At 57.5% G+C, this 27,381-nt stretch overlaps 1 protein-coding gene across 1 annotated transcript; it reads right to left on the bottom strand.

The window, feature by feature from the left end:
• Window positions 1-103: 103 nt before the first annotated feature.
• Window positions 104-27,381, bottom strand: LOC145716426 (calcium/calmodulin-dependent protein kinase type II subunit beta-like). The gene is made up of 3 exons (XM_081799725.1): window positions 27,201-27,381; window positions 2,839-2,933; window positions 104-141 (listed from the first exon to the last, which is right to left on the bottom strand). The coding sequence occupies exons 1-3, from the start codon at window positions 27,263-27,265 to the stop codon at window positions 104-106; spliced, it is 198 nt and encodes a 65-aa protein (XP_081655851.1). The 5' UTR covers window positions 27,266-27,381.

Here is a 27,381-nt window from a genome sequence, read left to right as displayed (position 1 = left end):
CCAGACGAGAACTTGGGGCTTGCAGAAGCCAGCCCAGCAGCCTCACGGAGGGGCTGGGAGCAGGAAGGGCACAGAGCTGCAAGTGCCCTCCAGGAGCAAGCGGTCAGTGGAGAAATGCCTTCAGGCTCGGGGGTTTCCGAGCTGTGCGGGAAGGCCCGGGCAGCTTCATGGAGGAGGGGGCCCGGGGCCTGCAGGCTGGGTGGCCAGCAGGGGAGCGAGGCAGAGAGGGGAGGTCTCGGGCAGCACTGTGCCTGCAGGCCACTCCTAAGCATGCTACTCCCTGCATGGCTGGAAATAAGCACACAGTAATTTTATCCCTATTAGGGCTGGGGACACTGAGGCACGGGGGGGGCGGGGGGTGCCGAGCCCCAGCGCATCGCTGGCCCACACTCAGCATGAAGGTGAGAGTCCACGTGGAGACCCTGTCCCCTCCCTCCCACTGGTCCCCTCAGCTAGGAAGGCTGGGAGGGGCTGCGGAGGGTCCAAGGACCCCCGAGATCCCCGCACAGGGGAGGCGACCAGTTGTCTGTAGACTGCTTTTCCGTCAGAGAAACATGCTGAACACCATGTGCAAAATGACAGGCCGTCTGGGATGCGCTGCGGGATGGGGGCGGGGGGGTTACAGATGGAGCAAAATTGGCTGAGAGTCGATAGCTGTTGAAGCTGGGGGATCATTCTGTCACTTTCTCTATATTTAGGGATTTTGAAATTTTCCATCATGAAGAGTGACACAGGAAACAAAAATGTCCCAGACCCCCCCCAGTGCTGGGCAGTGCAGAGGTCTGAGCATGGAGGGCAAAGCAGCAGGGCCCCCCCGCCCCGCCCCGAGGGAAGGCAGGACGGGGCGGGCCAGCCACGCTGGCTCCCCACAGGCCCTGGCCGCGGCCCTGCTCCCGCCACCCATCCCAGGTGTGCCCAGCAAGGACACGGGCCCGGAGCAGGGCCGACAGGAGCCCCAGGCTCTGCACGGCTCCCCAGCCACACCACTGTCAGGGGCTCCAGGGACCTGGCCTCAGGGACACGGAGGCAGCAAAGCAGGCCGTCTGGTCAGGAAGGGGCGAGCAGGTGCGCTCCTGCAGGGGCAGAATGAGCAAGTGGTACTCTCCCAACACACCTGCGTTTTAGGCTTCTGCTGATCCTGACCCTCCCTACCTGTAGAACACTTTGGGGGAACCCCCGGTGTGGGGGTGAGGGTACTTCAGAGGAGCTGCATGATTCCACAGAAACATACCCACATCCTTCTCTGCTTGAGCCTCACAAACTCCTATTCATCCCTCAAGACCCTCCTACTGCTCCGTGCCCTCCCCTGTGCTCACGCCCCACACATGGAGTTGCGGTGGCTCATGTGGATGTGTGCTCAGTGCCAGGCACGTGGGAGGGCCCCCTCACCGGTCTCGGGGAATCTGAGGGGGGCTCCCTCTCCTCCTCCTGTGGCCTGGAACAAGCCTATGTTCTTCCTGCCTTAGGGACTCCACACCTACACACATATCCTCCCAAACCACTGCAAGCCGGCACCCACCAGTGCCCCCACCCAGTGTCAGGGACCTCGGGAGCTCCCCTGCGCTCCAGGAGCGCTGTGTGTGCGTGCCTGCATGCATTAGGACACGCTCAGCAGCAGCACCTCGTCCAGGCACGCGTGCCCGGAGGCTGCCCTGGCTCACAGAGTCACCTGGAGATCCATGGCATTCCCCCTCCCGGCCTGGCCACCACGGCCAGGCCACCGAGGCCAGCAGAGCCCACTACAGTCCCCCAAGCAGCTCCCAATGGTCCTTTGTCTTCGAAGGACCGTTGGGAGCTTATGCTTCTGGATCTGCCCAGAGTTTCCCTGCTCACACCCTCCGCACGGCCCTCGGGCCCCAACAGGAACAGCAAGCACTGAGGACGTGGGACTAACCCACCTGGGCACTGCAGGCCCCTCACCGTGAGCTGGGACAGGAGTGCCCACCCCTGGAAACACTGAGGCCTGAAGAAATCACACAGGGTGGGCTCAGCTGCATGCCCGGCAGGCCACTGGACTGACCTGCAGACCCCACAGACTGGACCCCACAGTCTCAGGCAGGATCCAGGCCAGCACTGCTAAGCTCAGTGTCTCTTTGGCCAGAGAAGGAGCCTCTCAGCTCAGACTCATGACTAGACACTAACTGGGGGTCCCCTGGCAGGCGAGATAGCACCAGGCCAGGGGCTTAACTTGACTCTCTCTGCCCAGGGGTCACCCGGCCTCCTCCTGTCTGACCCTGGGGTTGGAAGACCCATGGGACCCCCCAGGCCACAGAGCAGGCTGGGTCCCTTGGTGCTAAAGGTCCCTTGGGGGGCCTGCTGGATCCCTGCCCCAGATCCCAGCCCCTCGCCCCCTTCAGTCTGTACTCAGAGTCACCTGCTCAGGGTAGAACCCCCACCACACGGAGCACTGTCGGACCCCAAGAGGGCAAGGTTCTATCTGCGTGCCCAGCCTGGGCCGCCACCCAGCAAGGGCTCCAAAGGGGCAAGGTAGGCGGGGTGAGGCCGCGTGCCCAGGGCCGACTCCCGCCCAGCACCACACTCACCCCTGCAGACCCAGAGCCCTGCCCTGCGCTGGCAAGCTGTTCCCTGGTGTGGAAGACCTGGAGGGGTCATTCCGGCAGCCCCATAGCATCGGTCACTAGAAGTCTTCAGACCTCCGAGTGCCCCCACCTCCAGCCCTCCGTGAGCCCCGAAACCAGAGTCAAGGAGTGAGCCCCAGTCTGAGGGCATGGGTCCCTCTCCCTGCTGCCGGCCCCACTGGGCCAGAGGCACCACTCACGTCCCGCTGAGCTCTGGGCCTGCAGGAGCCCGGCCCCCGCCGACACAGTCCATGCCTACCTCTGGCCGACAGCTTCTTGGTGTTGATGATCTTGGCTGCATACTCATGGCCGGTGCAGAGCTTGACACAGCGCCGGACCACAGAGAAAGCCCCCCTGGGGAGGAAATGGGGGACAGAGAGAGAGAGGAGAGCCAATTAATGTCCCTGTGAGCACCCAGCACCCGACCCCAAAGCCCAGCCTGGGCAGAGATCTGTTCGGTGCAGGGGCACCAGATGCTCCTGGCCTGCGTCCTGGGCGCCTGCGAGGCCGTGGCCTTGTGGTCCTCGCTGGACCGAGGACCTGCCTGGGGCCTCCCAGCGTGCGTCTTCTGGCTCACTGCACCAAACCGTGAGGCCCAGCAAGTCCTCCCCAGAGCCGGGAACCGGCCTAGCTCCAGGCAGTGCAGGAGGGACCCGCTGCTCCTTCACCTCTGCTGACTGTGGCTCTCCCTGAGCCTATCCTGGTGGGGGTGGGCCCCCTACACCAGTGCCCTCCTGCTCTGCTCAGGGCGCCCCCGCCCCCGGCCTCAGCCCCTCAGGAGACGCCCTCCACCCCTCCGCAGATGCCCCCCATCCACTCATGCTGCCTGCTTTCCGCAGTCCGGCCCCATCCCAGTCTCTCGCTCTTTCTGGGGGCCGCCCCTTCCTCTCCATCCGCACAGGCAAGCCCACTCGTCCCAGGGGGCAGACGCAGTGAACCAGCAGGCCGCCAGGGGCCCGTCAGCGCAGAGGTGTAGGGCTCGCGTCCTCTCTGACCTCCCTCTCCTCCCTGCCCGACCTGTGGCCCCAGCAGCAAGGTCCGGCCCCGCGCTTTCCTCCAGTCTCTGAATTGCCCCCACATGCCCGCCCCCAAAATGCCACATGCAACCTGCCCCTGACGCGCATCACCTGTGGCCGCCACAGCGCCGGCTCCCCGCCGCACCTGGCCGGGAGGACTTGCCCCTCCCTGTTCCGCCCGCACTGCCCACCTGCGCACCTGCCCACCTGCCCAGACGGAAACAGCCTCTGCCGGCCCCGCCCCCTCTGCCCGCCCTGCCCCTGAAAACCACGCCCCTGTCGGCCACGCCCCCGCCCCGCCTCTACTGGCCCTGCCCCCTCTGTCGGCCCCACACCGCCCCGCCCCGCGGCCCCGCCCCCGCCCCTCAATCCCCGCCCCCCGCCTCTCCCAGTTCCGCCCCCTGCCCCTGTCAACCACTCACCTCGCCCCTGCTGCTCCCGCCCCTGCCCCTGCTTCTCAGCGGGGCGGCTCCGCTCTCACCCGGTTTCAGGGCAGACACTGGGGGGCAGCGGCGGCTGCCTCTCTCGGGCCGCCCCCACCCGGGCCACTCCCCGCCTCATTCCGCCCTCCACGCCTGGGCTCGTTTGCACTGCTGAGCGGCGGACTCGCCGGGCTTCGGAATGAGTCGGAGGTCCAGCCCCCACCGCCTAGGTGCCCCCGCCCCCCGGTGCCCCGGGCGACGGGCCTTCCCCGCTGCGACCTTAGCTACGGCCCACGTCCGGACCGGCCTCAGTCCCTGCAAGAGGCCGCTGTATTCCCGCGGGGCCTCAAAGTTTACAGCCTAACAAAGCCAAAAGCCTTGAGTCAAAGGAAAGGACAAAACGGTTGTTTGTTTGGTAAAGGCACCCCACAGTCGGGGATGGAGGTCCGCTCTGGATGGAAACGGCCCTCCTGAGCCCACGGCCGCCGGCAGATCGCCGAGACGATCTTTCTGGAACAGGCAAGGCAGGCAGCAGAAGCACCTGGCTGGTCCTACAGTTTTATCTCCCACTGCAGACTCCTAAGTGGGTGATCGGAAACCTGCCTGAGACTGTACCCGGCCCTTCTCCCGGGCCTGGCCGGCCCCAGACAGGCTCAGCTCAGGGGGGTGCCGGCCAGAGCCCAGGCGCAGCCCGACGCACCAGCCAGGGAGACCCTTCACTTGTTCATTCTCCTTCATTTAAACTAAATCAAGCTGCTATTTATTTGTGTGTCAGCTTACTGCTCTTTCCCTATCTCTGCTTGAAATGAGCTCTTGGGAATGAAGGGACAGGGGTCCCTGTCCCTTTTACAGTTTCAATCTTGACTTAAGTAATTGGGTGGAAAACATTAACTTCTACATGAAAGGGAGGGCTGAGACTGCTGTTTTTTATGTATTTTCCTGCTTATAATAATAATGATATAATGACAATAATAATAAACATAATCCATGCCTCCGGCAGAAAACGGAATAAACAAGATTAAAGAACACGTTGAAGGTGCCCCCAACTTCGTGACCTGTTGGTGGAGTCCCACCTGCTGTTCATGTTTTGCTTTCTCCTCCCTCTAGAAAACTCTGAACAACTCTTCCACAGCTTGATGCGTGGTGGCTGCAAACTGCTTTAGCAGAGGACACCGTCCCGGGGACGCCAGGAGGGTGTGTCAGCCTCTCCAGCCTCCCCTGCCTCCCCTGCCCTGGGGTTGGGTCCCCAACAGGATTTGGGCGAGCATGTGTCCCGCTGGGCAGGAGCTCCAGGTCCAGCTGCAGGAGTGACATCCAGGGCCCAGGCCCACAAGGGCGGCCCATCCCCACCGATAGGATGGCTCTCACTCTGGGGACCGTGCCCACTGAGGGAGGAAACGGGGAAGCGGGCCTAAAGAAGCCTGGCTGGAGACCAGCATGGACAACATTTCATCCTATTTGTGAACACCCACATTCCCGTGGCCTCGGCAGCATCCACGCAAGCCACGTGTGCGAGAGCCTGGTTTGTGGACTGCCTTCCGTGTTGCGCATCACCTCACACACAATCCCCGCTCTCTGACCTGGATCATGACTTGTCCTCTTGGGAGCAGAGAGCATTCCTTCCAGGGGTCGCCGAGCACTTTCTCATCCGCAGGCATCTGGGATGCGTCCGATTTCCCTCCTCATAAATGGCCTACCGTGAACATCTTGGTTATTTCCATAGGGTTATTAAGGCACAAGAGCTGGGCTATTTGTTGATTTGCAACAACTTACACCACCAGTGATGGAAATGCTTGCCCTTCGGTTGCCCCAGTGTCCACCCCTGGCCTTTCTCAGGCCCTCGGAATCCCGGACCTCTGAACCCCAGCAAGAAACTAAAGCCCTGCCCAGTGCCTGCTGTGCCAAGTGTCCTGGGGCCACCTTAGCCAAGCACCACAGGCTGGCGGCTTAAACAGCAGAAAGGTATTGTCTCCCGGGTCCAGAGGCCAGAAGTCCAAGATCAAGGTGCCAGTTCCTCCTGAGGCCATGGGGGAGGGTCAGCGGAGGCCTCTCCCCAGCTTCTGGGGGTTTGCTGGAGATCCCTGGTGCTCCTCGGTTTGTAGAAGCATCACCCTGATCTCTGCCTTCATGTTCACATGTCACTCTCCCTGTGTCCTTGTCTCTGTCCAAATCTCCCCTTTTTAGAAAGACACAGTCATATTAGATGAGGGGTCATCCTACACCAGGATGTTCTCATCTTAACTCGTTACATCTGCAACGACCCTGTCGGGGGTCACATTCTGAGATCCCGGGATTAGCACTCCAACATGTGAATTTTGAGGAGACACCATTAATTCAACTCCCAACACACACTGGCCCTCAAGTCTACCTTAGGCACCACTGTGTACACCAGGCAAACATTTCCCAAATGATGTTCCTCAAGTATTATCTCCACAGGAAGTTAACAGATGGTAGGTACAAACGGGGCTCTGTAGGCAATTAAGTTTGAGAACTAGTAAGTTAAACCGTGTTTTCCTTCCTTCCTCCCTCCCTTCCTTTCTTTTTTTATTGCAGGACTTCTCAGAGCCTTTAATATGGTCATCTGTACTAGGAGTGTCCAACTAGGGAGTATGAGGTGCAGCCTTTCCCTAATTATTTCACCATAGAAATCTTATTCAAGAAGTCTCACGAGGGCCTCAATATTGACCCCTTTCTGAAACTTATGAGATGCACTGATGTCCAGCAACAGACATCTTATGAATGACGCTGAAAAGGAGTAGGTGAAGTGCCAGGAAGGGGATGAAGCGCACATATGGGCAGAAAGCAGTAGGTCAAGTAGGCTGGGATTCCGTGGGAAGTTCTTACCCTCTAACTTCTACTTCTCCCAGCCAAGCCAAACCCTACAGTGACATATATCTTTTTAGTTGTGTTTAATTAGCATCCAATTAACAACAGCCAATTTGTGCTGTTTATCATTTTATGGACCTATTTGCTTTTGTCCTTTACCAATGTACCATATCAATTTATCTTTAAGCCTCTGAGACTCAGCCCTTAGAGGGAAGAGTAGTCTACTCTGAGTCAGAAAGACTGGGTTCTGCCCTGGGACTGTCATTTAAAAGTGGTTTGACTTTCTTTTTTTAGACTGTCTCCCCATCTATAAAGTGAAGATAATAATATTATCCACCCTCTGACCACACACGTGTATCGGATAATGATGCAAAAGCAGTTGTGCGAGATATATATTAGTCTTTGAGGGAGGAAGACTTCCACAAAGTAAGAAACGTGAAGGCAGCACAGAAACACCACCGGCCAGCCAGCCGGTGTCCACAGCGCACCCACGGACACATACCCAAACACTTCTCAGAGCAGTGGCTTCCCTTGGCGTCTTGTGGGCGCAGCTCAGAGGAAGAACCCAGCAGGGCCCCGCCTGGCCACTTGCGCTGCACGCCCTGACGAGATCAGGCTAAGTACGCACGGTGGGGACTAAGCATATCGGGACTTCATGCAGTCACACCAAGTTGGTACAGTCCCGCCCAGATGAAGAGCGCCCGACCTTGACACGTGCCCGCAGTGTTCGGTTTCAGTCCCATGGCTCGCGCCACCTCCCGCAGTACAGCCCAGGGCCAGCACCCTTCCCCAGCACAGCTGCGCTCCCCTGGGTCCCAGGCTAAGATGTCCTTGAGAAGCTTCCTGGAGGGCTCAAGGCAGCAGAGGCGGCGGGACTGAGACGGGCACCAGCCCAGCGGCGCAGCGAGGTCTGGAGGGGTGGAACACAATGGGACTATTTAACGGGGACAGAGTTACTTTGGGAAGACGATGTGCAGCACTGCTGACGTCCTTCACGCGCCTGAAACGGGACGCTCAAACACGGTTAAAAAGGTAAATTTTGTGTTATGTGTCTTTTATCACAAGGACAAAAAAATAAAGGGATGGAGAACACAGGAGCGGCCATATTGATTTCAGAAAGGGCAGACTCGAGCGAGGGGAGTTATCAGGATAAAGAGGCGCCTCACACCATGATCAGGCAGTCATTTCTCTACGAAGACATAACAGCCCTTAATGTGAACTGAAAGAGAGGGTGTCAAACTACACGAGGCAAAAACTGATAGAACTGCAAGAAGTCGATGGATCCACGATCATGGCTGGAGACTTTGACACCGTCGTCCATCAGAAGCGGACGTGCCCATCAGGCAGAAAATTGCAAAGGCCATCACCGAACTCACCAGCACCATCCATCAGCTGGATCTACTGGACATCGACAAGACGACTTCACCCAGCAAGAGCAGAACACACGTTGTTCTCAAGCTCACATGAACATCCACCCAGACCGCATTCTGGGCCATAAAACACACCTTAACAAATTTATAAGAAGAGAAATCATACAAAGTATGCTCTCGGATCACAGTGGAATTCAATTGGAAACAAAACCAGAAAGATAGCTGGAAAACCCCAAAATACATGAAGATCAAACAACACACTTCCAAAAAACACATGGGTCAAAGAAAAAAATATCAAGAAAAAAATTGTAAATATTTTAACTAAATGAAAATGAAAATAAAACTTAAGAAAATTTGCAGGATATACTAAGAGCAGTGCTTAGAAGAAAATTGTGTCATTGAATGCATATAGTAGAAAAGAATACTTAAAATCAATAATCTAAGCTTCCACCTTAGGAAACTAGAAAAATAAGAGCAAATTAAATCCAAAGTAAGCAGCAGACGTAATAAAAGAGAAGAAATCAAAGAAATTGAAAACAGGAAATAGAGAAAATCAATGAAACCAAAACTGATTGTTTGAAAAGATCAATAAAATTGATCAGCCTTCAGCCAGGATAAGAAAAAAGGAGAGAGGGCACAAATTACTAATATCAGAGATGAAAGGGGCCAACATTCATCCCATGGAAATTAAAAGGATAATAAAGGAATACTATGAACAACTCTATGCCCAAAAGTTGATAACATAGATGAAATGGACCAATTCCTTGAAAGACATAATCTGTCAAAACTCACACAAGGAGAAATAGACAATCTGAAGACGCCTCTATCTATTAAAGAAATTGAATCAATAATTAATAACCTTCCCCAAACAGAAGGTACCAGGCCCTACCAGTGGTGTTTGGTAGAATACCAAATGGATAATCTAGTGGGTTCCAGTGGGTTCACTGGTGAATTCTACCAAACACTTAAGGAAGAAGTTATGCCAATTCTCTACAATCTCTTCCAAAAAAAAAAAAGCAGCAAAGGGAATATTTCCTAACTCATTCTGGGAAGCCATCACTACCCAAAAACCAAAACCAGACAAAGACATCATAAGAAAAGGAAACTCCAGACCAATATCTCTCATGAATAGATGCAAAAATCCTCAACAAACTATTAGTAAATAGAATCCAACAATGTATAAACAGGATTATACACCATGGCCAAGGAGCATCTATCCCTGGTACGCAAGGCTGGCTGGTTCAACATTTGAAAACCAACTAACATCACCCATCATACCAACTGATTTAAAAGGAAAATCACGTGATCCTATCAATAGATGCAGAAAAGCATTTGACAACATCCAACATCCATTCGTAATAAAAACTCAGCAAACTAGGAACAGAGGAGAACTATCCCAACTTGATAAAGAACACTGTATTAGCTCCAAATATCACAGTCTGCGTGCCTTAAAAAACAGGAATTTATGGGGCGCCTGGGTGGCTCAGTCGGTTAAGCGACTGCCTTCGGCTCAGGTCATGGTCCTGGAGTCCCGGGATCGAGTCCCACATCGGGCTCCCTGCTCGGCGGGGGGTCTGCTTCTCCCTCTGCCCTCTTCCCTCTCGTGCTCTCTCTCATTCTCTCTCTCTCAAATAAATAAAATCTTTAAAAAAAACAAAAAAACCAGGAATTTATGTTCTCACAAATCTGGTGGCTGGAGGCCCAAGATCAAGGTCCAGCAGGGTCTGGGTTCTTACGTGAGCTCTCTTCTCTTGACTTGCATGTGACCACCATCTCCCTGTATGCCAGCAAGGCCTTTCTTCGGTGGGGGCGCATGGAGAGGGAGCAGGTGAGCTCTCTGGTGTCTCTTCGTATAAAGACACGAATCCTACTAGATCAGGGACCCATTCTTAGGACCTCAATTAACCTTAACCTTAAAGATCTTATCTCCAAATACAGTCGCGTTGGGGGTTCGGGCTTCAGCCTCTGAATTTGGAGGGGTGGGCCACACTTTAGTCCCTACCAAGAATCTACAAAAAACCTACAACTAACCTCATACTTTTGGAGAGACAGTAGATGCTCTCCTCTAAGATCAGGTACAAGGCGAACATGTTCCTTTCCATCACTCCTTTTCAACATCATACTGGGAATCCCAGCTGATTTGCTAAGACAAGACAAGGAAATAAAAGGCCTGCCCTCCATCCAGCTGGTCCGGGCTTCCTGCATGCTGCCTGCTCATCGCCTCCGTCCGCCGCTGTCCTTCCCCCGCTTCTCTCAGGTAACCCACACTCTCCAGGAATGTCCAGCCACAACCACACTGGGGCCTTGCCGAAGCCACGGACCGAACCCGAGCACCGGGTATGCATCAAGCAAAGACCAAAATAAGGACAGAGGTGGGGCGGGAGGTGCTGTGTCTCTGAGGTTCCTCTCCTGCGGGCGCGGGGAGGCCTCAGCCAGTCCAGGGCCCCACGGCTCCCAGGGCCTATGTCCCCGGCAGCAGGAGCGCTGAGCCTGGAGGCCGGCGGCTGGGCCACCCGGGAGGAGCATCCGTGTGCCTCAAGCCCGCGGTGGACTCAGGGTGAGGCGGCATGGCTGGGGCTCCACCAGGAGCTTGCACTTCTCGCCCTGCGAGCTGCCTGCTTGCACCGCAGCCCCATGTCGGTGGGATCTGGGCTGTGTTCTTCGGAGCTGAAGCAGCTCCTCTGCGGGAGGCCATCACCCCTTCACCGCGGGCAGCCCCTGGGGCCCACCTGGAGGGGGCAGGTTCCTCACACGCTCCAGAGGGAGGCAGCAAGCCGCGTTCTGTTCTGTCCCCTAAAATGCACTTGGACACTGCAGGGGCAGGGCCTGCGTCTGCTCCTCCTCGCTCCCAGAACCCGGACGGCAGGGACTCCAGCTCGCCGTGGAAGCTGGTCATCAGCCGGGGGCCAGGTGCAGACGCAGTGACCGCTGGGACAGGACAGGGAAGCCCCGCCAGGCCTGCAGAGGCCCGGAGCCTTCACCGCGCCTGCGTGATGGTGGCACCCACCCTGCCTCGTCTTACCCCGGGCCCTCGCCCTGCCTGGGGGGTGCCTGCACCCCTCCCTGGCGTGTCCCCATGTCCACTCTGCGAGGACCGGGGCGGGTGGGAGATGCGGAGAAAGGGGCATGCGGTGTCCCTGGGCCCTGCCTGCGTCCAGAGGCACAGAGAGACAGCCTTGCCTCACCAGCCTCCTGCACACATCTGGGGTGCCAGGCGCCCCCGCCCCCCACGAGGCAATGTGCCCCAATCAAGCGCTACAGGGTGCTGCCTGTAATTGCCGGGCGAACCCTCATGGCCCACAGGCAGAGGGCAGCCCATCCTGAATTACCAGGGACCGAGGACCACAGAGGTTCCTGGAAGCACTAGACTTTCCGTGTTTCCCGCGGGCAGAGCGGGCTTAGAGCGGGCCGGGCCTGACCCCGACGCCCACACCCGCCCTGGCTCCAGCCGTGGGGGTTTCGGGACGAGGCCGGGGTGCCACATCCTGAGCCTCCATCTTGCTCGGGGCTCGGACAGAGAGCACCAACTCATTCTGCCCACAAGTTACTATAAACACTTCTGTATTTTTAAAACATGGCTAATCATCATAGAACCATGTGGCCGCGGAGCCATGACCTCGCCTGAATCTTGGTGGCGCACACCTGGGGGACTCTGGGACCTGCCACGGCATCTCCAAAGGGGTGCTCAGGGGGTAGTTTGAGACATGGCACGTGGGAACCCCAAAAGGTCCTCCTCCTCGAAAGCCTGGTCCAAAAGGAAAACTGCAGTGGGGAGTGTCCGAGGGATCCCCCAGGGCAAGGGCACACACCCCGAGTAACCTGCCCATGGTCTCTGCCCTCCACGGACCGCCAGGCCCGGTGGGCCCAGGACGGTCCAGCAAAGGCCCCGAGGGAGCAGGTGCAGGAGGCCACAGAGGGTCCTGGGCACCTCATGCTGAGGCTGCCTGCCCTGCCTGGGGACAATGACATCGTGTCCAGGCCACTGTGCTCTCGAGAGAGGGCACTCCCAGCCTCCGGCCCACCCTGTGCCTCCATGTCCCACTGCATGCCCAGGGGCTGCCCCCGACAGGGCCTGAGCCCGGCTCCGTGTCCCCACCCTTGGGATGGGCCTGGCACCCCTCCCTGGAAAGAGGTCTGTGTCGCTGCCCCACCAGTGTGACCAAGGACAGATCCGAAAGCCCACCAGGAAGAAACAGGACCACCGCAGTGATGGCTCCCCACAAAACGGCACCCGGGGCTTCCTTCCGGCCGGGGCTCCATGGGGGCCAAGCCACAGCCGCCCCAGTGACCCAGTGCCAGGCAGTCAGGTGAGCATCTGACAGGTGAGCTCTGTGGCAGGTCTCGGAGCAAAGGTGTGGGTTTCCACAGAACCAACACACAGGGTCAGGAGAGACCCCAGAAAGTCTCTGCCCCAACCCTCCTGGTTATAGATGGGGGACTGAGACCAGAGAGGTTCCATGGAAGCCCACGGCCACACAGCCAGTATTGTGAAGTTGTACCCAGAAGGAGGAGACCACATGAGTGTCTTTTAAAAATGTCCTCTGCACAACGTGAATGGCGGCTGGGAGACAGAAACAACCAGAACGTCCACCAACAGATGAACGGAACGTGGCCCATCCACACCGTGGCCCATCCTCAGCCTGGAAGAGGAAGGACACCCTGACACCTACTCCAGCGTGGATGAACCCTGCTGTTCCGAGGGTCCGAGCGGTGCTGAGTGGAATGAGCCACACACACAGGACACACGGTAGGGTTCCCGTTCTGGGAGGTGCTGAGAGGCGTCCAATCCACAGGGACGGAGAGGAGACGGTGGGCAGCAGCGCGGGGGCGGGGGATGGGGCCTAGCGTCTCACGGGGACAGAGCTTCAGTGCAGAGGAGAAAGTTCTAGGCACGGCCTGTGGTGGTGGCCGCCCCCCAAGTGGATGTGCTCAATGCCACTGAAGTGTGCACTTCGAGCTGGGGAGGACGGGAGTGCTATGCCGTGTGCATCTCACAGAAAACTGTCCGCGTGGGGTAGGCAGCCCAGTCTGAGAAATCATCAAGAAGGAAGGAAAGAAACTTGTAATGTTTTGTAATGAAAGTACTTGTAATGCTTTCTTGACAACCAGTTTTTTTTTTTTTAAGATTTTATTTATTTATTTGACAGAGAGAAACACGGCGAGAGAGGGAACACAAGCAGGGGGAGTGGGAGAGGGAGAAGCAGGCTTCCCGCGGAGCGGGGAGCCCGATGCGGGGCTCGATCCCAGGACCCCGGGATCATGACCTGAGCCGAAGGCAGACGCTTCACTGACTGAGCCACCCAGGTGCCCCGACAACCAGGTTTTTAAGAAGTCTTCCTTCCGTACACGTGACAAGCCCGACCTTGTGCTCTGCGCGCACGCATCTGAAGAACTCGGGGAGGGTCCAGGGCCCAAGAACACGAGAGGACGGATAGGAGCAAGTGTCTGCGGTGGGCGGCCCGGCACGGGCGTGGCCGCTGCTCGGCCCCAGGGGCTCCCCGGTTTGGGCGCAGAAGAGCGGCCGGTCCACAGCGCCAACCACGCCGCACTGGGGGTCGGGGCGGGGCGGTCTCCGGCGCTGAGCTGGCTCCTCCTCCCAGCCCCGGAGAAATGCTGCCGCCACCGGAGACCTCGAGACCGGGATGGCACCCGGGGGACACGGGGGGAGGGCCGTGCGTGGCTGTGCCCTGCCGCAGCCTGGACTGGGACGGGCGGCCCCGGGGCTGGCTCCCTGCACACTTGCACCCACCCTCACGACAGCTGGGGCTGTGAGGGGTCCCAGTCGGCCCGCCGCCCGGCCGCCGGAGGAGGAACCAGCCCCCGCCTGGGCGTGCCCCGCGAGGCCCCGCCCAGCGGCGGGCTGCGCGGAGTCTGGGCCCCGCCCAGCGGCGGGCTGCGCGGAGTCTGGGCCCCGCCCAGCGGCGGGCTGCGCGGAGCCTGGGCCCCGCCCACCGGCGGGCTGCGCGGAGTCTGGGCCCCGCCCAGCGGCGGGCTGCGCGGAGTCTGGGTCCCGCTCGCTGCTCTGGGCCCGGGAGGGCCGGGCTGGCTTCCCACCGGGGCTCTGGGGCAGGATGCACCGCTGTGGGGACAGAGGCGGGGACCCCACGTGGGACAGCACAGAAGACGCGGACGAGGCCGGGAAGCGGACGTCCTGACCCTCGGAACAGCAGTTCAACCCCGAGGGAGGACCCTCAACGCCCCGCCCACGGTCAGGGGCCACGAAGCCCGCCGCGCCCCTTCCCCAGGGTCTGCTGAGAACTGGGGGGCAGGAGAAGGCGTGGTCCCTAGGACGTCATCAAGGGGGACCCCGAAGGACCCTTCAAGGTCAGGGAAGGCGGAGGGGGAGGGACAGAGAGGGACAAACCCGGCCCCGCCCCGCCGGACCCCCAGCAATGGGAGGGGACCGCCCATCGTCGGTCAGCGCCGCAGAGCCTGGCAGCACACGCAACAGCCAGGGGAGGTCGGAGCCGGGGTGCGGGTGAACACCCCGCACAAGGCAGACCGACCGGCAGGCCGTTACGACTGGCTTTTGCTCCCGTCCTACAGAAAATCCACCGTGCCGTCCTGGCTGGCCACAGGGCTGGGAAGGCACCCCGAGGTGTGTTTTACCCCACAAGTCCCAGTGCTGCCAGGAGGGCCCCACGCAGACCCGCCGGGGAGGGCCCCCGGGGCGCAAGGCCCTGGCTCGGGAGTCCTGGATGGGACAGTCCAGGGCCACTGAAGCCAGAAGCCAGTGGAGCCCCAGAACGCAGGGCTGTGCGGGGGGGAACACAGTGCCCTGGAAGCAGAACCCAAAAGTGAAGTGTTTCAGAGGTGCCCTCCCCTACGTGGGTGTCCAGAGGGGCTGGAGGACCCTCATCCCACGTGGCACCCGGCAGCTGGATTCGAGTTGAGAGCACCCCAGCCCAGGCCCTGCTCCGGAGGGGCTGGGGGTTCCTGGGCCTTCCTGGGTTGGCAGGCACCTTGGAGGGTGCCTGGGGACAGCGGGAGCCTGGAGGATGGGCGGGGGAGAGGGGAAGGAGGTAAGGAGAGGCACAGGAAGGGAAGAAGGGAGAGAGCCCCACTGAGGACCCGGGGAGGCGGCCACATACTCAGGAATAACAGAATCTGGGTTCTGGGGTCCCCGCCGGCCCCACTCCGGCCCTCCTCTACTCGTCATGGCCAACCCTGCTGACAGCAGGTCCCCCTCCACCGCCCACGCCTGTCACCACACCCACTGGGACTCACCCTCCCCGCCGCCTCCAGGGGAGCCTTCCCTCCAGAGGCAGGAGAGCAGGCCTCCCGCCAGCACGGTGCCTTCCAGAACCAGGCGCGTGGGCCTTGGCCCCCGTCACGCCGCTCTGTTTGCTCTGAGACCGCTGTGGACCAGCGCCAGCCGGGCCGGCGTCAGAAACACGGAGAACAAGAGGCTCCAGCCTCTGTCCAGCCTCTGGGCCTCCGCCCTCCGCTGCCCCCACAGGTGCCCCAGCGTGGGAGACAGTGAGCGGGCGGAGGGCCACGGGGGCGGCCCACGCGGTTGGGCCACGGCCCCGCCTCAGGCACCACGGTGACAGCACCAGGGAGCGGCCAGCCAGCGCCGCTCTCCCTGCAAATCTCACCTCCCAGCAACTTGGGGGTTGAGAGCCAGATGCTAGAGCTCCCTCTTTTTTTCTACATCGGTTTTATTTAGGTTTAAACATCTTTATTGAGATATAATTCATGAACCAAACAATTCACCCACTTCATGTGTGTAATTCAATGGTTGTTACTACAGCACAGAGCCGTCCGTCCGTCACCACTTATGGTGAAGCTAAGCTTACATTTCCATCACTGGGGATGCACCGCACCCGACGCCGCCCTCCCCCCTGCACCCCTGCGCCCCGCGCTGCCCTCTGTGCCCCCGAGCTGCCTGCTCTGGATGGGTCAGGTAACGGGACCATAGGACACGTGGGCCTCCAGACTGGCTTCTTTCCATGCTCCCCCAGGCCGGGCCATGCACCAGACGCGCTAGACCTCATCTCTTTTTATGCCCGGGTGCTTCTCCATCGTGCGGGCACGACCCGTTCTCTTCACCCCTTCAACAGCTGATGGGCATTCGGGTGGCTTCCACTCTCTGGCTGTTAGGGTTCCGGCTACTAGGAGCAGGATTTTGTGTGGACCTGGGCTTTCCTAGCTCTTGGGTCCATGTCTAGGAATGGAACATCTGGAGGAACGGCTTTCCACGGCAGCAGCGTGTGAAAGCCCCAACCCCACACCGTCACCGACACTGGCCACCATCGGCCTTCATGATGCTCGCCATCCTGGCGGGAGTGAGGTGGTATCTGCTTGGGGTTTTCATTGGCATTTTCCCAAATGACTATCTTTTCTTCCGCTCATCGTGCACTTGGACATCTTCGGAGAAATGTCTATTCAGGTCCTTTGCCCAATTTCTAATTGGTTGTTTGTCTTCTTACCGTTAGATAGTATGTTCTTGGACTAGTATAAATACAAAGTCCTTATCGGATATGTGATGCGCAAATATCTTCTCCCATTCTGCGGATTGTCTTCTCGTTTTCCTGAGGGCGTCCTTGGAAGCACAAAACTTTTCAATGCTGATTATGTCCTCTTCTTCTTTTGTTGCTGGTGCTTTTAGTGTCGTACCTAAGAAACCATTGCCAAATCCTGGATCACAAAGATTTACTCCTATGTTTTCTTCCAAGAATGTTATGGGTTTAGCTCCTACAATTAGGTCTATGATCCACTTGAGATCATAGTGTTATGGTGTTAGGTAGGGTTCCAACTTCATTCTTTTGCACATGGACACCCAGCTGCCTGTTTGTTGAATGGATCATAGTGGGGAAAGACCATAATCTTTCCCCATTGAAGTGTCTTCTTGTCCTTGTCAAAAATCTAATGGCCACAAGATGTCTGGGTTTATCCTAGACTCTCAGTCCTTTTCCACTCATCTATGTGTTTATCCTTATGCCAGTACCCACACTGTCTTGATTGCTGTGCCTGTATAATTAGATTTTTTTTTAAGTACTCTCTACCCCCAACGTGGGGCTCAAACTCACAACCCTGAGATCAAGAGTCGCATGCTTCCCTGACTGAGCCAGCCAGGCGCCCCTAGTTTTGAAATTAGCAAGTGTGAGTCCTTCCACATTGTTCTTCCTTTTCAAGAATGTTCTGGCTCTTTCTGGGTCCCCTCACATCTCTATATGAATTTTAGGATCAGCTTGTCGATTTCTTTAAAGGCAGCTGGAACTTTGACAGGTATCATGGAATCTGTAGGTCAATCTGCAGTGTCCCACTGTCTTTACAATATTCAATCTTCCAGTTCATGAACATGGGATGTCTTTCCATTCTCTTAGGTCTTCTCAAATTTCTTCCAATAGTAGTTTGTGGTTATCAGTGTTCAAGTTCTTGCACTCCTTTTATCAATTTATTACTCAGTATTTTATTTAGATATTATTGTGAATGGAATTTTCTTAATTCCTAATTTTATCTTGGGATCAAATATTGCTAGTGTAAAAAAATATAATGGAACTTTGTATCTTGATCTTGTATCTTGCAACTTTGCTGAATTTACTTTTTGTTCCCATAGCCCTCCCGGGAGTTCCTTAGGATATTCTATATATAAGACGATGTCAACTGCAAACCCAGAGATAGGTTTACCCATTCCTTTCCAATATGGGTGCCTTTCCTTCTTCTTGCCTAACTGTCCTGGCTAGAACCTCCTGTAGCACGTTAATAGAGGTGGAAAGAGCAGATATCCTTGTCTTGTCCTGATCTGACACTGACCTTGGGAGAAAGCATTCAGTCTTTCGCCGTTCAATATGTTAGCTGTGGGTTTTCCATAGATGCCCCTTATCAAGTTGAGAACGTTCCCTTCTATTCCTAGTTTGAGTGTTTTTACCAGCAAAGAACAGTAGATTCCGTCGAATACTTTTCTGCATCTATTGAGATAATTATATAATTTCTCTATTTATTCTATTAATATGCTGTATTATGGTGACTGATTTTTGTATGTTGAACCAATCTTCCATTATTCCAGGGATAAACTTTCCTTGTTCATAATATATAACCTTTTTCTATGTTGCTAGATTCATTTTGTTAATATTTTCTTGAGGATGTTGCATCTACATCCATATCGGTCCATAGTTTTCTTTCTTATGGGACCTTTGTCTGGTTTTAATATCAGGGTATTATTGGCTCCATAGAATGAGTTGGGAAAAAATTCCCTCCTCTTCTATTTTTTGAATGACTTTGTGAAGGACTATTCTATTAATTCTTCTTTAAATGTCTGATAGAATTTACCAGAAGCCTGGGCTTCTCTTAGTGAGACATTTCAAAATTTCTCACTTACCAATGAGTCTCTGTTGTTGTTATAGGCCTATTCAGATTTTCTGTTTCTTCTTGAGTCAATTTCAGCTGCTTGTGTCTTTCTAAGGATTTATCTGTTTCATCTAGGTTATCCACCTGGCACACAGTTGTTCACGGATTCCCTATCATCTTTTCATTTCTGTAGGGTCAGGTGTATTGTCCCTTTTCCATTCCTGATTTTAGCACTTAGAGTCTCCTCTCCTTTGACATAGCCTGACCACCCCTTTTACAGCTGCAGCCTTCCTCCTAAATGGCACTCCCGAGTTTTTGTAATTATTCCCGGAGCAGAGGCATTAATCACCTTCCACCCATCATAGAATGTGTTTAGTGTTTATGTTTGAACTTGCCTCCCCCACCACCATAAGCTCTGTGGGAGCAAGCATGCTTTGTTCACAACTGCTCCCCCCGCACCTAGAGAGAGCCTGGTAAACAGTTAAGTGTGCAAGCAGACTTACGGGATGAGCGAGTCTACAGAAGAGCAAAAGAAACCAGAAAAACTGCCAAATAAATAAGTAAATAAATAAATGGCCCTGATGCTCTAGACATGCCCTATTCAGTGTGGTGACCGCGGCCTACAAGCAGCCATAACCACCTCAGATGTGCCTGGTCCGAACTGAGACATGCTGTAAAGTGCACAACAGATTTCAAATACATAATATTTTTAAAGATATAAAATAGCTTAACAATAACGTTTGCATTGATTTTGTGTTGACATTAATACTCTGGATACACTGAACTAAATACATCTGTTAGTTAAGCTTCCTTTCACCTGTTTCTGTTTAAGTAGTAGAAAAATTTTAATGACAAGTTGACTTACATCCATGGTTCGAATTTTATGTTTCTTCTGGACAGCACTGCTCTAGACAAACAGGATCAGGAGTAACATGGCTGAGTGTACGGAAAAAGGTGGCCAATTCCACACCCACGGTCAGGCGAGGCTCATACAGAGCCCAGGGACGGGGAAGGAGCCTGGGCCTGGCCTCAGGTCTGTGTCTGTGTCTGTGCTGCCCATTGCAACGCCCCTGAGACCTCATCCCCCTCGTGTCTGACTCAGCGGGTCTGGGGAGGGGGTCCCTACTATGTAGAGGGCTGGGAACCACTGCGTTGGTCACCTCTTCGGCAGGTGCGTTCCTCACTAGACCAGCGCTCTTTATCCAGAAAGCCCTTAACAGACAACCTGGCAAGGGGCGCCTGGGTGGCTCAGTCGGTTAAGCATCCGACTCTTGATCTCGGCTCAGGTCTTGATCTCAGGGTCGTGAGTTCAAGCCCCGCGTTGGGCTCCACGCTGGGCGTGGAGCCTACTTAAAAAAAAGAAAGAAAGAAAGAAACAGAGGGCGCCTGGGTGGCTCAGTTGGTTAAGCGACTGCCTTCGGCTCAGGTCATGATCCTGGAGTCCCCGGATCGAGTCCCGCATCGGGCTCCCTGCTCGACGGGGAGTCTGCTTCTCCCTCTGACCCTCCCCCCTCTCATGTGCTTGCTCTCTCTCATTCTCTCTCTCTCAAATAAATAAATAAAATCTTTAAAAAAAAAAAAAAAGAAAGAAAGAAAGAAACAGAAACAGATGGCCTGGCTCAAGCCAATGACTCTGAGAACCAGGAAGCACCTCAATATACAAGAACAGGACCCACATGAAGAACGTTATGAAGACATGGAAAGAACGCTGCAAACTCTTGGCGTCAACCCCGCGGCAAGCCCCTCAGAGATGCCTGCCCCGCAGCCACACCTCACCAGGTAACAAGACAGGTGACCCCTCAAGCCAGGTGTCTGAGTGTCCCCGGGACCCGCAGAAAATGTTGGAGGCCACTCTGTAGGGCACCTACCACGTGCCTGGCTCAAAGCCCTGGAATTCAGGGTGGACTGGGTGATGGAGAGGCAGAGACTGCCCCTCAGCTCCTCGCTGGAAATGGGCATCACCCTGGACGGGCTGGACCCGTGGAGGGCGTTACCTCAGGGGACCTGGTGACTCTCCTGTTTGAGGTCAAACCCGCACCGGCTGCTTGTCAAGTGGGAACGGTGGTGGCCCTGAAATCAGTCGTCCCCCACCCCGCCCCCCGTAGAACAGTGCGGTTTATGCTTCCTCCATAAAATTTTCTTAAATCTTCGCCCAGAGATTGCCAATCTGTTTCAGAATTCAACAAATGCTGTATCTGGCTTAACAAAGAATCGTTGCCTTAGTTATGTCAGGATCATTATGTCCGAACGAAAGGATGACGTGCGGCAGGAGCAGAGCCCCTGGCCAGGCTAGCGACCCTCCGCACACCAGGGGACAAGGGGCCCCGGGGCTTGGCAGCGAGTCCTGCCACTCTAACGTACAAGGATGCTTTTATTTTAAGTAGATTCAGACTTTTATATGAATAAAATATACATTTCTATGTAATATGCCAATATGATAATTTTTGGAAAACCAAGTTGATACATAATGCATTTTTATGTTTCTCCACTAACAAAGTGACTCGCAGCTGTGAAAGATGCTTTAAAAATCAGATTCCATTTTTGTGGGAGAGGAAGAGGGAATTAAATTTTTTGAAAATATATTTGCAATCTCCAGAAAGGCCACATCTCGTGCCTTGAACCAGGGCCTTGGAGAGCAGAGGGAGGATCAGAACGTGTCCAAGGAGCAGACACCATTCACCTCTGCCCGGTTGGTCCTGGTCAGCACCTGTTAGACCCCCGTGGGGTCAACACGGACTCTCAAGGGAACAATGTCTTTTTCTGTGGAAGGAAAACAATCTCTCTCCCTTAGACGAGAGAAAAGGTGGGGGGGGATATGGTCTTGGGTTCTCTCTGAAGGAGGCTCCTGCGCCCGGCCAAGAACAGACGATGCCTATCCTCCTCCCTGCACAGTAATCACGTCCTCCAAGAAAGCCTGGGAACCCTGACATCACACACGGGCCCTCTCATCCCCCGTCATGCTTATCAGAGGACGGGGCCCATCTTCGGCTTAAAAACTATGGCCGGCACACGCCGGTGTGACAAGGAGCACGGATGGGCCCTGAGCTGTAGGAAAACGCTCCGACTGGAGGGATCGCTGTGAACAGGTGTTAGAGCAAACAAAATGCAGAATCACATACACGGTGATTCCATCTGTGTTTTTAAAGTCAGATACATATGTGACCTGTACGTGCGTGTACGTGAGCACGTGTGTCCTTATACCAACGCTAGTCCGCCCGGGCTCCTCCAGGCTGAGGAAACTGTCAAAGAGCCGCTTTTACTGCACACACATGTATATTTACTTCTCTTTATAAGACGATATTGTCCTTGCACTTCGTTTAATTAATGCAATAAAATCTCAAGCCTTGCTGGTCCAAATGCGGCAGAGTCTTGGTTGTCGCGGAAGGACGACCAAAGGAAGCAAGGTTTTTACAGAAAGGAACCAGGGCCTGGAGAAGCACAGCGGGCGTGGTGAGCAGCCTGCCAAGGACAGGTGAGTCCCGAAAAGCCGAGGGTCGAAGTCGACCACAAGCGGGACGTGAGTCAGCGGGTGGAAAGAACAGAGTGGGGGCACGAGCTTCTGCGAGGAGCAGAAGGCGGACTCCGGAGCCCACTGTCCAGATTCGAATCCGGGTCCACGCGGCCTTGGCCCCGGATGGAGCGTCTCGGCGCCTCCGTCCACCTGTGCCATGAACCGGGAATGGTCACAGTGCGGATTTCACGGATGAGCACGCTGATGTAATAAGCACCACTTAACTGCTGGGACCGTTACCAGGAGAGAAAGAGTGCAGGTAGCAAGTGCGAGAGGTATTCTTAGCTCCCGGCAAAGTAGGTTATGGTATAAAAATACCGCTCAATAGTAACTACAGGAGCGTCACCTTCATGTGCATCCTGCCGCAGCCACGCGGGTGTGACTTTTTCCCTAAACACCCTCCACTAAGGATGGGACTCCAGCTCTAGGGGCCAGTTTGCTCACCCCTCCCTCGAATGTGCAGCCCCGGGCGCCGTGGGCAGGCCTGGTGCCTAAGGGGCCTGCACCCCACCCGCAGGCTAGTGGGGGGCTGCCCGCGTGTTGGAGGGGCTGAGGGCTCTGGCCAGCCAAAAGCGGGGCGAGGGAGGGGTGGGCCCCAGGGGGGGTGTCTGGGGGTGCAGCCGGGGCAGAAGGCAGCACTGGCATAAGGCTCTGGGGCGGGAAGCGCTCGCTGGAGGGGAGGCGAGAGAGCAAACAGCTCACTCCTCCTCCACCAGCCCTCTCTTCCTTTCCTGGCAAGTGGCTTCGCAGCTCAGGAGACTCAACCATCAATTTGCTCTGAATATCCTGTTTATCTATTAACTCCCTAGCAGGTCACTCACTGGCTGAGACAAAGGCCCATCGCCAGCGAGGGCTCACGCCCCAGGACAGGGCCTCCTGTCGTCTGACCGGCGGGCTGCAGTCAAGGACACGCCAAGGTCAGCTCTGGGCCTGGCAAAGTTCAGGGGGAGCTGGGAGGGGTGGGGTGCCCTGGACTGGAGGCCGGCCCTCCTCGCTGCTGGGACACACAGCCCATCCTCCCTGAGCCGTGGTTCTGGGTCTGTAAAATGGGGCAGGAGGGCGGCTTCCTGGTCAACTCGAATCAAGTGACATGCACTTTAGAGGTGGTTACAGCGGGGCCACCTTACCCCGGGGAGAGCGTTCAGTACCCCTGAAACCCGAACCTCGTGGGAGTTACTTTCTTCCGTAGAGATAACCCACATTTTAAAGGAGATGACCCCCAAGGTGGAAGATTCGGGAGCCCGAACGCAAAGACCTCTCCCTACCCAACCAACTGTCCAGCAGCTGAGATCTGCCAGTGCTGATGCACACGGACACAGGGACCCCCACCTGCAGCCCCACCGCCCGGGGACCAAGCCTGCAGAAGCTGTTGCGCCTGTGCACCAGCGAGCTCGCAGTGGGCCTGGGGAACGCAGCACCGGGAGCAACGTAGGCCTCCATCTAGAGGCTACCACGGGCCTCAGGCCAGCAGCCACTGCGGTCGGGTGCGCTGGGCACGGAGCTGAGTGAAAACACGGATCAGAACGGTTCTGGAAAGTTACAACAAGTCACACCACAGAACCCTACACGTTCGATTCGGGTGCTCCTATCTGTGTGTAAATGAAGCAAAAACTCTGGAAGGATCAACTGCAAATACGGGACAGTGGTTGCAGGACAAAGCTTACTGAGCGCTTTTTCCAGCTTTGCTGGGATGTAATCGACACACAACTTTGAGTACGAGGTGTACAGCGTGATTGATAGGTGTGTGAGCATCATGGGACGACGCCCATCACGGTTAACACGTCTGCCGCCTCACGGAGTCACTGCCGCGTGCGTGCGCGCGCGTGCAGCGTCTGTGTGCAATGTGTGCATGCGCGCGCGTGCAGCGTCTGTGTGCAATGTGTGCACGCGCACGTGTGCGTCTGTGCGTGCAATGTGTGTGTGCAATGTGTGCGTGTGCGTGCGTGCAGCGTCTGTGCGTGCAATGTGTGCGTGCGTGCAATGTGCTTGCGCGCGCGTGCATGCAGCATCTGTGCGTGCAATGTGCGCGTGCGTGTGTGCGTGCAATGTGCGTGCGTGCGTGTGTGCGTGTGCAGCGTGTGTGCGTGCGATGTGTGCGTGCGTGCAATGTGCACGTGCGTCTGTGCGTGCAATGTGTGTGCGTGCGTGCAATGTGTGCATACGTGCGCGTGCGTGCAGCGTCTGTGCGTGCAATGTGTGCACGCGTGTGCGCGCACATCGTTAGAATTTTTAAGACCCACTCTCTCAGCAAATTCCAGGTACACGACGTGGTACCACTCCCCAGGATCACCAAGCTGGACGTCAGGGCTCCAGAACTTACTCGGAATTACTTAACACTTACTTGTCATAAAAAAAAAAAAAAAGAACTTAAAGCCAAAGGACAAAAAAGTAAAAGTTTTCAGTTCTTGGTAGGAGAGATACAAGTGTTCTTTTGTTACTCCCGGAATTTTTCTCAATTTTTAAAATCTATCCGCCATAAAAACGATGAAAACCGCATGGCTGCCCAGTCGACGCTGTGCCAAGCGCTTCGCTCCCTTGCTGGGTGCCTGTCTGGGGACCTCCAGCTCCAGGTGGCTCTTGACCCAGGTCGTGGGCCTCCTGGCGGGCGTTCACCAGCCCTGGCCTGGCGACCCTGCCCCGCTAGACCAGGAAGGGCAGAGCCCCAGAGAACAGCCCCCTTGGCCCCCGGATCCTGCTCCCCGGGGCCCCCAGGGAAGGATTCTGAGCAGGGCAGGGAGGGGAGAGGGGGTGGCCACGTCTCACAGGCAGCTGTGGGCCCGTGGCCCGGCCCTTCCCGGGCACAGAGCTCCGCGTCCTCTGACTGGTGCCAGGGGCTGCAGCTTTAAATAAACTTGGACTCATGCACCTGGGGCCAGGGCAGCAACACCCACTGCCTCGGGCAGGCGCTGTCAACAAGCCGCAAGCGGGCATCATGGCCACCTGGACCCCAGCCCTGGGCGGAGGGGCGGGCCTTCTGCTCCCTGCCCCGCCGCGGCTCCCCCTGCACTTGCTCGGCCTCTCCTACCCGGGATGCCCCAGCAGGGCTGCGACAGGCCCCCAGGGCCCTCCCTGGGCCCGCTGCCTGAGGGGCTCCACAAGGGAATGCTGGGCTTGCCGAAAGCCTCCTGGTCCCAGAGGCGGGGCCCCAGGTCCTGGGGCGTGTTCCCTTCCCCTGCCAGGCCCCTGCCCACCCCGACGGCTAGGGCGCCTCACCCACTCACCCTCGGGGCCCGGCCTCACCGCCCGCGGGCAGCCACGTGGCTCCCTTCTCGAAGCTGCTCCGGCTCCTGCTGCTGGGGAGGAGCCTGGCCTCCACGCGAGGTCCCCTCCCGGCCCCTCGCCAGGGCAGTCGAGACCTCCACTCCCCGGCGTGGGTGTGGGTGGCAGTGGCCAGGCTTAACAGCGGCTGCTGGAACCGGACGGAGGCCTGCAGTTGGGTGGGCCACCCTGTGCCGTGTGGGACCCACAGAAGCTCGCAGAAAAGTGTAGGGGAGTCAGCAGAAGCAGTGTCAGCTTGAGAGAAGTGGTGCCTGGTTTAGGGTCTGCGTGCTCCTGGGCAAGCAGAAAAACGGCAAGAAGGTCCCCTAGAAAGGGTGACCTCCTCCCACAGCCACCCTCTGCCTGGGAGAACCGCTTGCCTCCGTCTGGGGACCCCCAGCCCACTGCCCCTTCTAGCTTCTTCCCAGCTGTATTCAGGGCCTCAGGGCTGCGCACAGTGGGGGTGCCGGACCCTCCCAACCATCTGCTCGGCTCTGCAGGCCCGCCAGCCTCGGGGCCAGGCCCCCAGACAGCACCCACCGGATGTAAGGGAGTCTCTGGGCCTGCAGGGCACGGCCTTGCCCCCGACCCCAGGCCAGGGCGTTCCTCCATTCGGCCCAGCTCCCCAGCCCTCAGGCCTGACCGCATCCTCCCCCACATCCAGGGAGAACTGGGGAATCTGCAAAGCCCCTCACTCTGCCCAGACCAGTACCCACCATTACCAACCATCTTCAGCCCTCACCAACACAAGCTCTATCACAAACGCTTTTCAGAAAAGGAAAAATAAGGCTCGGCCGCTGGATGTGTAAAAGGAATCTTCGCCAGCGCCCCCACCACGCGGGAGGGCTGGAGGAGGATGGAGGACGACGGGGCTCTGGCCGCGCCAGGCTGGAGCCCGAGGACTCAGGAGTTCTGGAGCCCGACTGAGGGAGGCCAGGTGCAGCCGCCCCGATTCAGCCCGGGCCAGAGGGCAGCCCCTGACGGACTCGAAGTCTAGGCGCCCCACACCGCGCGCGCTGCACGCCAGACCCCACGAGCCACCTGTTCCCCAGGGTGAGGCCCTACCTGAACAGAGCCTTCAAAGCTCCTCCCCATTTTACCCCCCCTCCCCCCTCCCCACAGGCGCGTCAATAACTCTCCGAAATCCACCCCCCATCGCCCCCACCCCACCCCCGCCGACTTCGACGACCCTGAAATGAAGAGCCCATCCGGCTCCCCACCTCAGCCCCTCATCTCCACCCCAGGGACCTGCCAAGCTTGCTGACCTCAGCCCTCAGCTCTCCTGACTCGGGTTTCCAGAAGAATCTGGGGGAAAATCCTCCAAAACCCTGATTCCACGGGGGACCCGCAGCAGAGGCTGTTCCCACGCGGCCAGGATAGCAGCGGGCACCCCCCGCGCGGATGGAGCCACGCGGAGGAGCGGCGCTGAGCAGGTCCCGCCGCCCCCGCGCCCGGCCGCCGGCGTGGGGGTGGGGACAGCGCGGCCCGCGCCAGGAGCGACCCTCAGGCCAGAGCCGCCCCCTCCCCCGCGCTCTAGGCCCCGCGGCCGCCCCCGCGCGCCGCTCCTCTCTGACCTCCCGCCGCCAAATGCGTCACGTCTGCCCGGCGCTCCGGGGACACCTGCTGCCGCCCCCGCGGCGCCGAGCCCCGCGCCCCGAGTCCCGGCCTCTGGCCCGGCGGCCGCGCTGAACAGGGCCCGGCAGAGCTGCGCGCGCCGAGGTCCGGCAGCCTGGCCCAGGGCCCGGGGGTCGGGGCCGCGCGGGGCCGTGCGCTTCGGGCCCCGAGCCGGGAGGAGCCGGGGGCGCGCGGGGCCGCAGTGCGCCCGGAGCCAGCGGCGCGGAGGGTCCTGGTCTCCGGGGTCCCGGCCCTCGGCGCGCGGCGCCCTCCCGGGTCCCCGCCCGGCCCGCACGCGCCGCGGCTCTTACTTGCCAATATCCTCGTAGAGCTGGTACTCGTCGGTGAAGCGGGTGCAGGTCACCGTGGTGGCCATGGCGGCGACAGACGGGCTCGGCGTGCGCTCTGCTGCGCTCGGGCGGCGGCGACTCCGGCTCCCGCTCGCGGGCACGGCGGCGACACGGGCGCGGGCGCGGGCGACACCTCGGCTCG

Source organism: Leptonychotes weddellii, chromosome 12 (genome assembly GCF_054177405.1).
Source record: "Leptonychotes weddellii isolate Sample4059 chromosome 12, ASM5417740v2, whole genome shotgun sequence".
Classification (NCBI taxonomy): Eukaryota; Metazoa; Chordata; class Mammalia; order Carnivora; family Phocidae; genus Leptonychotes; species Leptonychotes weddellii.
This window is presented reverse-complemented; position numbering and strand designations above follow the sequence as displayed.

Coding starts and splice junctions, on each gene's coding strand:
- LOC145716426 (XM_081799725.1), bottom strand. CDS start 27,265: ATGGCCACCACGGTGACCTGCACCCGCTTCACCGACGAGTACCAGCTC. Junction 2,934..27,200: donor CTCTACGAGGATATTGGCAA/GTAAGAGCCGCG, acceptor TTTCCTCCCCAG/GGGGGCTTTCTCTGTGGTCC. Junction 142..2,838: donor CAAGAAGCTGTCGGCCAGAG/GTAGGCATGGAC, acceptor CTTCCCGCACAG/CTCGGAAACCCCCGAGCCTG.